The sequence below is a fragment of the Martes martes genome, assembly GCF_963455335.1.
Source record: "Martes martes genome assembly, chromosome: 7".
In the NCBI taxonomy this organism is placed as follows: Eukaryota; Metazoa; Chordata; class Mammalia; order Carnivora; family Mustelidae; genus Martes; species Martes martes.
In genome coordinates this window covers 43,206,942-43,223,500 of record NC_137894.1, presented here as the reverse complement: position 1 = coordinate 43,223,500, position 16,559 = coordinate 43,206,942, and the positions used below count along the sequence as shown (strand labels likewise).

The 16,559-nt window shown below is 39.3% G+C and overlaps 1 protein-coding gene across 1 annotated transcript in view; it reads right to left on the bottom strand.

Annotated features, from left to right (window-relative positions):
* Window positions 1-16,559, bottom strand: part of TLN2 (talin 2) — a 420,526-nt gene that overhangs the window by 157,504 nt on the left and 246,463 nt on the right. The window contains exon 11 of the mRNA XM_080808179.1: window positions 16,219-16,323. Within this exon, the coding sequence (XP_080664305.1) occupies window positions 16,219-16,323 (105 nt within the window). The remainder of the gene's footprint in view (window positions 1-16,218; window positions 16,324-16,559) is intronic.

Below are 16,559 nucleotides of genomic sequence, written 5' to 3'. Positions count from 1 at the left end.
CAATTTAAATATGGCATATAAGCTATTTAAGCATTAACTAAAGCTCTGTCAAAGTAGAATCTTCTCATTAAAAGAGACACAGACCTTTTATTATATCTCCCAAATACATTTTCATTTGAATTCTTTGTTTTGGTATTTGTATGTATATCTACTGACTCTGAAAAAGCCTTTATGATTTGCTTTAATAATTTAATAGTAATCATGCCTATTAAAATAATGGATCCCTACCTCACACTCATGCCAAAACAAATTTAAGAGAGATTAGTAATTTAGAAAGAATATATTGGTGAGTATTTATTTTTGTGATTCCTGGGAGGGAAATGACTTCTAAGCATAAACAATAAAACAAAGAAAATTCATATAGAGAAAGATCAATATCTTTAACTACAAATACACAGACTTTGATACATCTAAAAAGCAGAGGGAAAATAGGAGATGAAGAAATCTCACTGTAAACAAAATTGAAAAGCAAATGACTAACATAATACAATAAAAAAAGCAAATGACTAGGGATAGATAGTTACAACAATTACAATAGTGAAAGACTTTATATACTGCATATGTGAAAGGTTATCATAGACCGAAAAAAATGACTGGCAAAGAATATAAATAGAAAATGTGTTTGGGGCGCCTGGGTGGCTCAGTGGGTTAAAGCCTCTGCCTTCTGCTCAGGTCATGATTCCAGGGTTCTGGGAGCCCCGCATGGGGCTCTCTGCTCAGCGGGGAGCCTGCTTCCTCCTCTCTCTGCCTGCCTCTCTGCCTACTTGTTATCTCTCTCTGTCAAAATAAATAAATAAAATCTTTAAAAAAAAAAAAGAAAATATATTTAAAATAATGAAATAATATATAAAATTTAAATATATTTAAAATCATTGGCGCGGGGTCAAGAGAAGATGGCTGTGGAGTAGGAGTACCCTAGGCTTGCCTCATCCCACAAATACAAGTAGGTAACTATCAGATCATCATAAATACACCCAAAATTGACGTGAAGACTGGCAGAATAAACTCCACATCCAAAAGTAGAGAAGAGGCCACAAAAGAAGGTAGGAAGTGTGGAGATGCAGCTTGGAAGAGAAACAGATCATGGTCGCTGTCTGGAAAGGAGGGGATGGCAAAGGATGGCAAAGAAGAGTGAGACAGACTAGCACAGAGGGGACCACATAGGAATAAGAATCCCCATAGCTATTGACTTGGAAAGAGAAAGGGGCCAAATTTCCCGAGTTTTGCAACTAGTGCAGCTTAAAGCCTAGAGCTTTAAAGATCGATGGGAGTGGATGGAAGAGTCTCAAGGGCATTGGGCTGATCTTGGAGAGAAGGCATGGCAAAAAGCCCAGGGACATACAGCATGGGAATAGCTGCAGTACACAGTGGGGAAGTTAGTTGCTCATTTCAGAGCACACCCCAGAGACACCCCTAGGGGAACAAAAGAACTGCCTGATACCATCTCCCATGCCACTCAGCATAAGCACAGTGTCACCTGTGGGAACTAATGCAGCATCAACACTTGCTACCTAACTTGCTTACAGCAAGCCCAGCTCCCTCCCTCCACACACCCCACATATTGGTGGAACTACCCTTCCCAGTAACACTTGCTTCAGACCCAGCACAGTAGGTCCCTTGCCCCAGAAGACAGATGCAAACCTTTGTCCACTCCATGTCTCCTGGCCTGGGAGTTTTGCGGGACCTTGGTTTTAGTGGTAGTGATGACAGGTGTCATTTAACAAGCAGATCAGAGGGTGCCCGGGTGGCTCAGTTGGTTAAGCCACTGCCTTTGGCTCAGGTCATGTTCCCGGATTCCCAGGATCAAGTCCTGCATCAGGCTCTCAGCTCTGGGAAGTCTGCTTCTCCCTCTGACCTTCTCCTCTCTCATGCTCTCTCTAACTCTCCCTCAAATGGATAAATATAATCTTAAAAAAAAAACCAAAACCAACAACAAGCAGATCAGAGCACACCTAGTTAAAATATGCCACAATCACGCGAAGGACCAAACATTGCCCACAACAGGCAAAGAGAGCCTTGGCAGACAACTGGCCTGTAGTACAAAGTGGCCAGGACACGACAGCAGAGCGCACACATTTGGAGATACTCTTGGAAGCACCAGGCCCTGGGAAACAGAGGACACTATAATGCAGCACATTACAGGACCTCTTCTTCATAAAGCCATTACCCTCAAGAAATAGGAGATATAACTGACATTCCTAACAAGCAGAAACAGGCACAGAAACATAAAATGAGAAGACAGAATAATTTATCCCAAATGCAAGAATAGGAAAAGGCCATAGCCAGAGATCTAAAGAAAACAGATATAAGTAATATGCCTGATAGAGAATTTAAAGCAATGAGCATAAGGATACTCAGTGGACATGAGAAAAGAGTGGACAGTATCAGTGAGACCATCAACACAGAGATGAGGAGTAATATAGCAGAGATCAAAGGCTCAATAAACAAAATGAGAAATAAGCTTGACAGAATGAACAGCAGACTGGACCTAGAAAACAGAGTAATGGAAAGTGATCAAACTGAACAACAGAGAAAAAAAGAATTATGCAAAATGAGAAAAGACAGACAGAACTCAGGGACTCTATCAAATATAATAACATTCACATTATAGGAGTTCCAGAAAAAGAGAAAAAGGGCAGAGAATTTATTTGAAGGAATAATAGCTGAAAACTTCCCTACTCTGGGGGAAGGAAACAGATTCACAGATCCAGAAGGAACAGAGGATCCTCAACAAAATCAACAAAAGCAGATCTACACCAAGACATATTGTAATTAAAATGGTAAAATATAGTGATAAAGAAAGACTATTAAAAGCAGCAAGACCAAAGAAGACAGTTACATACAAAGGAAAATTGCAGATTTTTCAGCAGAAACTTTCCAAGCCAGAAAGGAGTGACATGATATCTTCAATGTGCTAAATGGGAAAAACCTACAGCCCGGAATGCTCTATCCAACAAGACTACCATTCAGAATAGAAGGAGAATAAAGAGTTTCCCAGGGCAACAAAGAATAAAGGAGTTCATGATCACTAAACTAGCCCTGCAAGAAATATTAAAAAGGATTCTCTGAGTGGAAATGAAAGACCAAAAATGACAGCACAAAGGTAGGAAACTCAAAGTGTTAAAAATGAGTATTTCTGTAAAAAATCAGTCAAGGAGCTTACAAAATAAAAGTATGTAAAATAGGACACCATATTTTACATGGGAAAGAGGAGAATAAAGAATGGGTTCAAACTTAAATGACCATGATCTTAATATAGACTGCCATATGCAGAAGAGGTTATATACAAACCCAATGGCAACACAAATCAAAAACCACTAATAAATATGCTAAGAATAAAGAGAAAGAAATCCAAATGTATCAACAGAGAAAAGAAAACCAGCAAAGCATTAAAGAAAGATAAGAAAGGATCAGAGAAAATCTTCAGAAATAACAAAAAAAAAACAAGTGATAAAATGGCAGTAAATACATATCTGGTTAAGAATTACTTTGATTGTAAATGAACTAAATGCTCCAATCAAAAGACACAGTGTGAAAGAATGGATAAAAAAAACAAAACCAATTTATATGCTGCCTACAAGAGACTCATTTAAGATATAAAGACACTTGCAAAATGAAAAAGAGGAGATGAAGAAGCATTTACCATGCACATGGATGTCAAAACAAAACAAGAATACCAATACTTATATTGGACAAAATGACTTTAAAGCAAAGGCTGAAATAAGAGACAAAGAAGGAGACTACATAGTAATATAGGGGACAATCCAACAAGAAGATCTAACAATTATAAATATTTATGCACCCAACACAGGAATACCCAAATACATAAGCCAATTAATAACAAACATAAAGGAACTGATAATAATACAATAATAGGAGGGAACTTTAACACCCCACTTTCATCAATGGACAGATCACCTAAAAAGAAAATCAACAAGGAAACAATGGCTTTGAATGACATAATAGACCAGATGGATTTAAGAGATATTCATAATATTCCACCCTAAAACAGCATAATACACATTCTTTTCAAAGGCACATGGAACATTCTCCAGAATAGGTCACATATTTGGCCACAAAACAAGCCTCAACAAGTTCAAGATGATCAAAGTCATACCATGCATCTTTTCTGACCACAATGCTGTGAAAATTAAAGTCAACCACAAGGAAAACTCTGGAAAGACCACAAATACATGGAGGTTAAAGAACATACTAGTAAACAATGAATAGATCAGCCAGGAAATTAAAGAAGAAATAAAAATGTACATGGAAGCAAATGAAAATGAAAATGCAATGGTTCAAAATCCTTGGTATGCAGGAAAAGTGGTTCTAAGCGGGAAGTGTAGAGCAACATAGGCGTACCTTAAAAAGCAAAAGAAGTCTCAAACAACCTAACCCTTACACCTGAAGGAGCTAGAAAAAGGAAAACAAACAAAACTTAAAACCAGCAAAAGAAAAGAAATAATAAAGATTAAAGCAGAAATAAAGGATATACAAAAACAGAACAAATCAATGAAACCAGGAGCTGCTTCTTTGAAAAAAAATCAATAAAATTGATAAATTGCTAGAGAGATTCATCAAGAAAAATGGAGAAAGGACTCAAGTGAATAAAATCACAAATGAGAAAGGAGAAGTAACAACCAATGCCATAGAAATATGAACTATTGTAGAAGAATATTATGAGGGATGCCTGGGTGGCTCAGTCAGTTAAGCATCCGACTTGGTCTCAGGTCATGATCTCAGGGTCCTGGCATGGAGCCCCAAGTCAGGCTCTGCACTCATCGGGGAGTCTGCCTGTCCCTCTGTCCCATCTCTCTCTCAAATAATAAAATCTTTAAAAAAAAAAAGAAAGAATATTATAAAAAACTATGTCAATAAATTGGACAATCTAGAAGGAATGGATAAATTCCTAGAAACCAAAACTACCAAAACTGAAACAGGAAGAAACAGAAAATTTAAACAGACCCATAATTAGCAAAGAAATTGAATCAGTAATCAAAAAACTCCCAACAAACGCAAGTCTAGGACCAGATGGCTTCACAAGCGAATGCTACCAAACATTTAAAGAAAGTAATACCAATACTTCTCAAATTATTCAAAAGACAAAACAAAACAAACAAACAAAAAACAGAAAAGGAAGGAAAGCTTCAAAATCCATTCTATGAGGCCAGCATTACCCTGATACCAAAACCAGATAAAGACACCACAAAAAAGGACACTTCAGTATCTCTGATGAACACTGATGCAAAAATCCTCAACAAAATATTAGCAAAGCAAAACCAACAATACATTACAAAAATTCCCTGTAATCAAGTGGGATTTATTCCTGGGCTTCAAGGGTGGTTCAGTAATTGCAAATCAATCAACATGATACATCACATCAATAAAGAAAGGGTAAGAATCACATGATCCTTTCAATAGATGCAGAAAAAGCATGTGATAAAACACAATATCCATTCATGATAAAAAACCCTCAAAAAAAAAAACAAGTTTAGAGGAAACATATCTCAACAAAATGAAGGCCATATATGAAAAACCCACAGCTAATATCATCCTCAATGGGGAAAAAATAAAAGACTTTCCCCTAGGGTCAGGAACAAGACAAGGATGTCCACCCTCATCACTTTTGTTCAAAATGCAGTGGAAGTCTGAGCCACAATCAGACAACAAAAAGAAATAAAAGGCTCCTAAACTGGTAAGGAAGAAGAACTTTCAATATTTGCAGACGTCATGATACTCTATATAGAAAACCTGAAAGACTACCAAAAAACTGCTAGACTGATAAATTCATTAAAGTTGTAGGATACAAAATCAATGTAGAGAAATCCACTGCATTTTTCTATGCCAATAATAAAGCAGTACAAAGAGAAATTAAGAAAACAATCTCATTTACAGTTGCACTAGAAATAATAAAATGCCAAAGAATAAACCTAACCAAAGAAGTTAAAGACCTAAATTGAAGACACAAAGAAATGGAAAGATATTCCATGCTCATGGGTTGGAAGAAGAGATATTGTTAAAATGTCTCTACTCCCCAAAGCTATCTATACATTTAATGCAATCTCTATAAAAATACCAACAGCATTTTTTTAGAGCTAGGACAAACAATCCCAAAATTTGTATGGAACCACAAAAGACCCCAAATACCCAAAGCAAAGCTGGAAGAATCACAATTCTGAACTTCAGGTTTTATTACAAAGCTGTAGTAACTAAAACAGTATGGTACTGGCATTAAAAACAAACACAGAGATCAGTGGAATAGAATAGAAAATCCAGAAATAAACCCACAATTATATGGTCAACTAATCTTCAACAAAGCAGGAAAGAATAGCCAATGGGAAAAAGACAGTCTCTTCAATAAATGGTGTTGGGAAAACAGGGCAACAACATGCCAAAAAATAAAACTAGACCACTTTCTTACACCATACACAAAAATTAGTTCACCGTGGATCAAAGACCTAAATGTGAGACCTGAAACCAAAAATATTCTAGAAGACAGCACAGGCAATAATTTCCCTGACATTGGCCATAGTAACTTTTTTCTAGATATGTCCCCTGAGACAAGAGAAACAAAAACAACTATAAACTACTGGGACTACAGCAAAATAAAAAGCTTCTGCACAGCGAAGGAAACAATCAACAAAACAAAAAGACAATCCATGGAATGGGAGAAAATATTTGCAAATGACATATCTGATAAAGGGTTAGTATCCAAAACATAGAAATAATTTCTAAAACTCAACAACCCCCCAAATGAATCCAGTTATAAATGGGCAGAAGACATGAATAGACAGTTCTCCAAAGAAGACATACAGATGGCCAACAGACACTTGAAAAGATGCTCATCATCCCTGATTATCAGGAAAAAGCAAATAAAAAACTATAATGAAGTATCACCTCCCACCAGTCAGAATGGTTAAAATCAAAAACACAAGAAACAACAAGTGCTGGCAAGGATGTAGAGAAAAAATAACACTGCTGGTAGAAATGCAAATTGGCACAGCCACTGTGGAAAACAGCATGGAGATTCCTCAGAAATTTAAAAAGAGAACTACCCTAAGATCCAGCAATTGTACTACTGGGTATTTGCCCAAAGAATACAAAAACACTAATTCAAAGGGACACATATACACCTATGTTTATACCAGTATTATTTCCAAAGCCTAGATAAGCAACAGCCCAAGTGTCCATCCACTGATGAATAGATAAAGAAGATGTCATGTATGTGTGTATACACACACACACACACACACACACACACACACACACACACAGACACATACTGGAATATTATTCATCTATGAAAAGCAACAAAATCTTACTATTTGCAATGACAAGGATGGAACTAGAGAGTATTATGCTAAGTGCAATAAGTCTGTCAGAGAAAGGCAAATACTATATGATTTCACTCCCATGTGGAATTTTAAGAAACAAAACAAATGAGCAAGTAGGAAAAAAGAGACGAACCAAGCAAAAGACTCTTAAATATAGGGAACAAACTGATGGTTACTAGAGGGTAGCTGGGTGGGAGGACAGGTGAAGCAGGTGATGAGGATGAAGGAATGCACTTACTGTGAATAACACCAGGTGATTAAATAAAAACTTAAGAAAAAAAATTAAAACAAGGAGAAAAAAATCAAGTAAGAAACAAGCAATTAGATTACGTTTTCACTTACTAAAATGGAGGATTTTTAAAAAAAATAATACTCAGAAGTGAAGAAGGTATGAAAGAGAATCATTATAGATGGGAATTTAATGTGGCAAAACCTTTATGTTAGAAAATGCATCAATATTGGTCCAAAGCTATAAAAATGTTCCCCCTTTTGGGTGCCTGGGTGGCTCAGTCAGTTACATATCTGCCTTTGGCTCAGGTAGTAATCCCAGGGTCCTAGGATGAAGTCCCACATCAGGCTCTCCGCTCAGCAGGGAGTCTGCTTCGCCCTCTCACTCTCTCTCTCTCTGTGCTCTTCCTCTCTCTCAAATAAGTAAATAAAATCTTAAAAAAAAAAAAAAAGTGTTCCCCCTTTTGACACAGCTTGTTTTTAGAGAGTTATTCAAATGGGCATTAAGGAGGGCATGTGAAGTGATGAGCATTGGGTGTTTATAAGCAACTGATGAATTATTAAACAGTATACCTGAAACTAATGATGTGCAATGTGTTGGCTAACTGAATTTTAATAAAAACGATTTCCTCAAAAAGAAGTTCTCAATGTGAGAAGATTATGTGTAACTACAGTTATCATAGTGAAAAACTGGAAACAACCAAAATTTTCAACCACAGGGGAGTTCTTATTTAGGGTATACCCATATAATAGATGATTCTAGAACCATTAAAAACCATATGATTGGAAAACAATTGAATTAAAGGCAACAAATTTGCAACATAACATAAAATAAAAATAAAAACTATTTGTATAGCTTAACCCTACATGAAATAAAATTTTAAAAATGAAATTTTTAAATAAAATTCAAAACAAGATCTTTAAAAATGAAAATTTCATTACATGATAAAATGGTGACAATGATCATCTCAAGTGATTTGTATTATTTTCTTGTGGTTTTCCTTATTCCCCAGACTTTACTTTAAAAATAAAGTGGCTCAGTGGGTTAAAGCCTCTGCCTTCGGCTCAGGTCATGATCCCGGGTGCTCTGCTCAGCGGGGAGCCTGCCTCCCTCTCTCTCTGTCTCTGCTTGCCTCTCTGCCTACTTGTGATCTCTGTCTGTCAAATAAATTAAAAAAACAAAACAAAACAAAAAATCTATTTCAGGGGCTCCTGGGTGGCTCAGTCAGTTAAAGCATTCAACTCTTCATTTTAACACCAGTCATGATCTCTGCATTGTGAGATTGAGTCCTACTTCAGGCTCCATGCTGGGTATGGAACCTGCTTAAGATTCACTCTTTCCCTTTCACTCTGCTCCTCTCCCCTTTTTTCTCTTTCTCTCCCTCTCTTTAAAAACAAAAACAACAACAAAAAAATCTATTTCTAATGTTATCAGGAAAAAAAAAGAACTTCCCAAATATTTGCTGAAACCCAGCAATGCCTAAATTACTATTCTCAGAGGACAATACATACAAATTAGCAAACACAAATCATGTATGTGTACATAGGGACAGGCAATTTTAAAATAATGCAAATGTGCTAGGTATTTAATAAATATTATCTACTAAGTTTCAGAGCATCCCTCAAATGTTGATATCATCATCCCCATTTTGCAAATGAAGAGACCAGCAACTCATCCAAGGCAAACAGTAGTGAGTAGTAAAGCCATGACTGGAACACAAATTTGAGTAGCACAAAAACGTCTCTGACTTCAAAAACAGACTGTCTACCACTGTGTACTCTTCTCCGGTGAAAGCAATCAGAGAAGACAAAAATCGCTGCGAGCTCCCATGGGCGGTTCATCAGCCATCCAACGGTCAAGGTCAGGGCACATCTCCAGCTTCCTCCCAGGAGGAGGAGAGAACAGGATCGGAAAGCTGTGTGGGTGTCTGACAAGGGGAATACGGCAGTGGAAGAACCTCCCAGTCCTTAAAAAAACCACTGGGAAGCATCAGATTCTTTGTAAAGAGAGGCGGGTTCTGCAAGAGGTGAAAGCAATGAAATCAAGGTGGACAATGACGGCTAGTCCACCTTGCCTTTAGAAGCCACGCAGAGACTGAGGTGAAGAGGTTCTAGGCAGTTAGCCACACAGGGCTGGCACGAGCCCAGCTGCTGGGACCCGGAAGGGGATCTGAAATAAAATAAGGTTTGCAGCTGTTGCCTTCAGCCTTTTCCATCTGCACCTTCCGGCGGGTGGGGGGCTTTGGGGTGCTGGAACACAGAATTGTGATGGATTGCCCTGGCTCGTGTCGAGCTCATTCTGGACAGGAGAGGGAGTCATGGGGAACATGCTAACAACATACAGTGAGCATTCCATCAGAAGATCAGGATTAGGCAGAGGAGGGCAGAAGAAACGCAGAATATGCTGCAACCCAGCAAGAGAGACCGTGGTCAAGGGATCAAATGATTTCAGGGCCTACCCACAAAATGCAGAGCAGCTGGAGAAAGTCAGAAGAGTGAAAGGCTCAGCTCAGGGTGAGCCACACTGGTTTTTCCCCCAAGACCTGCCTTAGACCCACAGTGGGAGAGCCTGCATGCTCGGAGAAGTTTCCTTTTTCTCCCCATATCCCACACAGCTCAGTCCACCCTACACCCAGCTACTCAACTTCAGCTACAGAGACCAGTGTCCTTTTCTCTCCAGCTAAGCAAGCAGGCTAGGCAGAGTCCTGTTTCTCAAGTACAGACACACACAGAGACTGTAGCTGCTGCCATGCTGCAGAAATTTCTTTCCAGGTGGTCCTCATTAGGTTGGTTTTGTTTGGAAGATGTCTTGAGCTTGCATAACTTAGAGGCCTGAGAAGGAATGCATTCTACCAAGAGAAGGCAGGCTTCATTAACAAGCCCCACCCCTTCTCTTTCAAGCACATCTCAGCCATCACTGTGGCTTCAAGCCAAGACCCGCTCTTGACTCTGAGAAGCAAACTGAGGGCTGCAGAAGGGGGGCGGGGGGTTGGGGGATAGGGTAGCCGGGTGATGGGCACTGAGGAGGGAACATGACATGATGAGCACTGGGTGTTGTATGCAACTAACAAATCACTCAATACCACATGCTGTACTATATGCTGGCTAACTAAATTTAAATAAATAAATGTAAAAATGAAAAAAAATGGTGTACTATATGTTGGCTAATTGAATTTAAAGAAATAAATATAAAAAACAAACAAACAATCAAAACCCAAAAAACTGGCAGCTGGCTGTGGTCAAGCTTGCTTTTTTTCCAGCTCTTCTCCCATGTGCGGAGACTGGCAGATTCTTAGATCACCTGTGTCTTACATGGGCGATTTAGAATTGAGTGAAGGGATGCAGGTGGTTTGCGCTCTGGCATGCTCTGGCTCGAGGCCCCTAACTTTGACGTGGCCTAAGCCTGTGATCCAGCTGTGCTCACTGGAATTCTACCTTGGCTTGGCGTCAAAGTGTGGGCTTGCTTACTCTGCTGTGTGATCAGTGCACTTATTTCTCTCAGGGGCACGGCAGAAAGGGATGGCTGGTTAAGAGCAAAATGGTGTTAGGGGCACCTGGCTGGCTCAGTCAGAGAAGCACGCGGCTCTTGATCTCGGGGTAGTGGATTCAAGCTCCACACCGGGTGGAGAGATCCTTTAAATAAATAAAACTTAAAAAAAAAAAAAGGCAAATCAGTGTTAAAGATCCTGTTCATTAGCCATTTTCTCTAAAACTGGTCATCTATTCTACTTAACTCATAGTTCTGAGAGGTTCCAAACGCCCTCTGTGATGCTTCTGTAGTTAAGGGGAGAAGAGGGTCAGCTCCCCAGGTATCTTACATCTCAGAGCTCTGGCTGTGGCTACAGGGAAAGTTAAAAGACAAATTTATAAATGAGGAAGAAGGTTTACACAAGAATTTCCTGAAGTGACACAAGATCCTTTGCAGGCCATGGGAAATGGCTTACCATTGCTTATGGGGTTTTGGTTAGGGTATCAACGAAAAATGCAAAAGAAGTCACTCTAAGAGGAAGACTAGACATTTACAGCTTCCATTCATTAGGCTCTTATATGCCACAGTCCACCTTTCTCTATTATCTTATTTAAACCTCAAAAAAAGGCACAATTTTATAGGTGAGCAAACATGCATAGACAGAAGGTAAAGTAACTTATCTAAGGTAAAACTAAGTGGCAAAGCCAAAATCCAAATCTAGGTGTTTCTTTTTAAAGCTTAGGTTCTTAGCCATTGGGAATACTGCCACATAAAGCCATTCCCCGTGGATTCATTAAATGGCTTATAGACATTCTCTATATTAGAATCAGCAAACTAAAGCCAGTGCTAACCCCAGCTTTTTGCCTGCTTTTTTGTGGCCTGACAGCTAAGAGTGAATTTTCCATTTTTAAGTGGTTGGGGGAAAAAAACCCCAAAACCCACAAGAGGATTAATACTATGTGACATGTGAAAATTATATGGTATTGAAATTTCAGAGCCTATAAATAAAGCTTTATAGGAACCTAACCATGCTTGTTCATTTACGTATTGCCTATGGTTGCTTTTAGGCCACATGGGCAGAGATGAACAGTATGGCCTGCAAAGCCCAAGATACCATTTGACCTTTCACTAGAGAAGTTTGCCAATTCTTGCACTACACCATGGGTGCTAAAAGGCAATTATAGGTTGGAAGACTCAGGAGCCAGGGATTAGGGAGATGTGAGAAGGGTTAAGGGATAATCCAAAAGTTATTAAATATCCTTGTTTTTTTTTTAAATTTATTTATTTGACAGACAGATCACAAGTAGTCAGAGAGGCAGGCAGAGAGGGAAGGGGAAGCAGGCTCCCCGCTGAGCAGAGAGCCCAATGTGGGGCTTGATCCCAGGACCCTGAGACCATGACCTGAGCTGAAGGCAGAGGCTTTAACCCACTGAGCCACCTAGGTGCCCCTCAAATATCCTCATTTTTCAGGCACTACATTTTTTCTTTAAGATTTTATTTATTTATTTGAGAGAGAGAGGGAGAGAGAGCACAAGCAGGGAAGAGAGCAAGAAGCAGGTTTCCTATGAGAGGGAGGCTCAATCCCAGGACCCTAAGATCATGACCCGAGCCAAAGGCAGATCCTTAACTGACTGAGCCACACAGTTATCCCTCACCAGGGTCCACATTTCTTTACATATATTATCTCACTTAATCTTCAGGCATTATCACTCCCACTTTGCAGATGAAGAAACAGAGGCTGAAGGAGGTTATGGATATCTCTCAAAGATATAGGAGTTTCTGCTATTTCCCACATAGGGGTGTCACCATCCTGGATGACAGGCCAATCTTCCTGACTCCAATTCCCAAGCACTTTCTTTTATAACAACAAAGTATAATGCTCTGAATATTAGGTCAGTGTTATCATGGATATGGAAAAAAATATGATAGAAGTGCCCGTAAATATATCTAACTACTCTGAGACTATCTATGATTAATCTAAGGCCTTGTGGTATGATTAAGTGTGTTCAATATCAATACCTAAATGTTTCAGAAATTATAATTTCAATGACTTACTTAAATTTCTAACAGCCTATAGAAGTAGTGAATGAGAAGCTAAAATCACTCACTTTTAACTTCCTAAATGATGCCAACGAAACTCCTCCACAATTCAATGGTATGGTATGTTTAGGTTGGGGTTCTAGAGAAATCTGTTACTTATGCCTTTAAAAAACTTCCTATCCCTTAAGCCATACAATTTTTGTGCGTGTCTGCTATTCTGCATAGGATCTCTTTTCATCATCTATTCTAAAATGACTGCACTTATCAATACACACAGTTTTTTCATGTTGTTGACATATATCTTGTACTTGAACAATTTATTCAATTTAAAAATAAATCTAAAAGTTAAAATAACTATATATTGTTATAGCATGTACAGAGATCTGGAGGCTGAAAATTATGCTAAGCGAATGGACCATTTAATAATATTAGTTCTTCTAATCCATGAACATGGGATATCTTTCCATTTATTTGTATTGTCTTAAATTTCTTTCACCAGTGTCTAAAAGTTTTTAGTATATAGATCTTTCATGTGCTTGGTTAAATTTATTCCTAAGTAATTTATTGTTTTTGATACTATTATAGATGGAATTGTGTTCTGTCTTTCTTTTCCAGGAAGTTCACTGTGTATGAAGCCATCTTATTTGACCTATTGATCTGATTTACAAGGTTCATCAGTCCATAGTATTAAATTATTCCTGAACTCTCAACTGTACTACTTGGAAAATAATACAACTGCAGTCATACAAACTATTTATCAAAATCAATTTTCTTTTTTGAGACAGCAAACATGTGCATGCATGTGTGGGGGGCAGAGGGAGAACGAGACAGAGAATCCTAAGCAGGCTCTAGCCCAGCATGGAGCTCAATCTCATAACCTGAGCTGAGATCAAGAGTCAGATGCTCAACCAAATGAGCCAGCCATGCGCCCCTATCAGAATAAATACTAAAATAAAATGTATATGAATAAGACCACTGAGCAAAAAATTAAAGTGGGCAGTGTGCTCACTTCCATAAAGTGACAAAAAATAAAGCTAAAGAAAACCAAAATCTGAATACCTAACATGTATACTAAAGTTGATCCTGGCCTTTCTTCAAAGGCATGTAAGCTAAAAAAAATAAAAAATAGGGATGCCCAGGTGGCTCAGTTGGTTAAGCTGCTGCCTTCGGCTCAGGTCATGATCCCAGGGTCCTGGGATCGAGTCCCGCATCAGGCTCCTTGCTCCGCAGGGAGCCTGCTTCTCTCTCTGCCTCTCCCTGCCACTCTGCCTGCTTGTGTGTACTCTCTCTCTCTCTCTCTCTGACAAATAAATAAGTAAATAAAATCTTTTAAAAAAATAAAAAATAAAGACTTGAAAAGAAGAAAAGGAGAAAGGAAGGGAGAGAGGAATGAAGGAAGGAGATTTCCACTACTTTCTTATTTTGTCTTAAATACTTTTGTGAAAGAAGTTTTCATTTAACCAAATCTACAAGACCTTGCAATAACCAGAAGATCTGTGTTCTACCTCTAATTATTCCAGCCATAGACAGATTTTGCTCAGGCCCTAAATTAGCCTTGGAGAACATTTTATTTTTTTCTGGACCTTGCTGTTCAAGTGCTTTTCATAACCACATTTAGTGTGCTGTGTGCTACGTATTTTCCTAAATTTATTGACTTATAGGCACATCATTGAAACTGACTGTATCCAGTGTGATGGGGTTGATGGAAAACAATATGAACACAAGAATGAATTTCACACATAAAAGACTATAGAAAACCTCAAGAAAGCATGGAAACTGAGACCGAAGCACTGGACATGCTCGAAATTTGTTTTACCTTTGTCCCTATGAGGTATCGGAACTCATCTGCCATCTACTGTTCTTCAGAATAATAAATGAAAAGCAGCTTTTTCTTCTAAAACAAGCAGAACTCGCCATCTGCTCATGGTGAGGATGGGGGAGTTAGCAGGATGAAGTAGGATGTAGGTGACTACAGGTCAGATGGGCTCACCTCAGCTAAGACAGCAGAGTCATTCCAGGGAAATGAAGCCCTTCGTACCTACAATGCATCAGCCCCAGGCAAAAATTCACTGACAGTTTAAAACTCACACTAAATATGAAAAATTCAACTTCTATATGATTTTCTGAAAAACAAAGTGATTCACCTATGCTTTCATCATTTGCAAGGGCCTCAGCATTCTGGGGTATAAGACCAAGGGCTGTCTAGTTTAAGTAAGTCATCGGTAGGAAGTGTTTCCCCTTCTTCAGTGTAATATCTTTATTGCTCCTCACCCCCAATGAAGCAGCTTTCTCCAATGAGTAGAGTCAAGAAAAGTGTCTCTACCCCCAAACATCCTAGAGGACAGTGTGACTTTCTTCTTTAGTTCTCTTTAGCACTGAGGAAAGTGTGCTTCTTAAAGGACCCTGACTTGGGCCTTAGGACGTCTCTCCCTGGGGGCAGCTGCCCCACAGCTGGTAACACTCTCCTTTGCCTCAAGCAACATGAGAAACTTCACATGGTGTAGTTTTCTTCCAGGGCCAAGAGCAAGAGGCAGGAAGCCAAGAGTCACAGCAAAACAAATGGCAATCAATGAAACCTATTAGTGAGATGACTAATAGAATATGTGAGGTCAGATTCTACAAAAAGCTTATCAGTCCACCTAAGTACACACCCGCAGAGGGCCTCAGTCTTGAATTTCAAAGGCCCGCCTCTTTCCTTCTAGTAGGAAGGCAAATTCCCATGAAATCAGATCTGAAGGCCACAGAAAATCCCAAAGCCCACCTGAAAGTATACAAAGTATACCCTATTTACCACATTAATCCAATTCGGTATGTAGAGATCGACAGCCTTCACTTAGTCCAGGGCACTCTTAGTAATCTTAAGCGAGACATTTTCGAAGGAAAGTGATAACAAGTAGACATAAACGTACTCCTTCATTGACTTTATAGCACTGCAGCGTACCAGGCCAAGACACAAGTGCCTGGAGGCCCACGGGCAGCCGGGCTCACTCACTAGCCTTACAGCTTACACACTTCGGGTCTGCCCCATGGGCTAAACTCAGGTGACCACTGGCCAGATGTTACTTCTGCAAATGCTAGGGGTCTCGGGACCACAAAGCAAGCTTGCCAGCCAACAACCCTCGGCACCCTGCACCCTGCCCAACTTACCTTCACCAGGAAAAAGGACACACCGTATGTCCGGAGGGATCGGGCGAGTTTGACATACTTGACCTTGGCTTCTATTTCACTCATCTCTCCACAGTTCTTATGCTCCTACAAGTGACAGCAGCAAGGACCCGTTATTGCAGCTGTGCCAGCATGTGGACTTGGTAGAGGTGCTTACGATATATGGCACACACAGTCACTACGAATGATGGGTCACTGACGTTTGTGTCGGAGACCCCTTTGTGACACATGTACCAGCTCACCAAGGACCAGAGCACAGAGACAGCTCAAATGCAGGGCTTCCTAATGAAAACTGGAACCCAAAATCCCTAGATATTTTATAC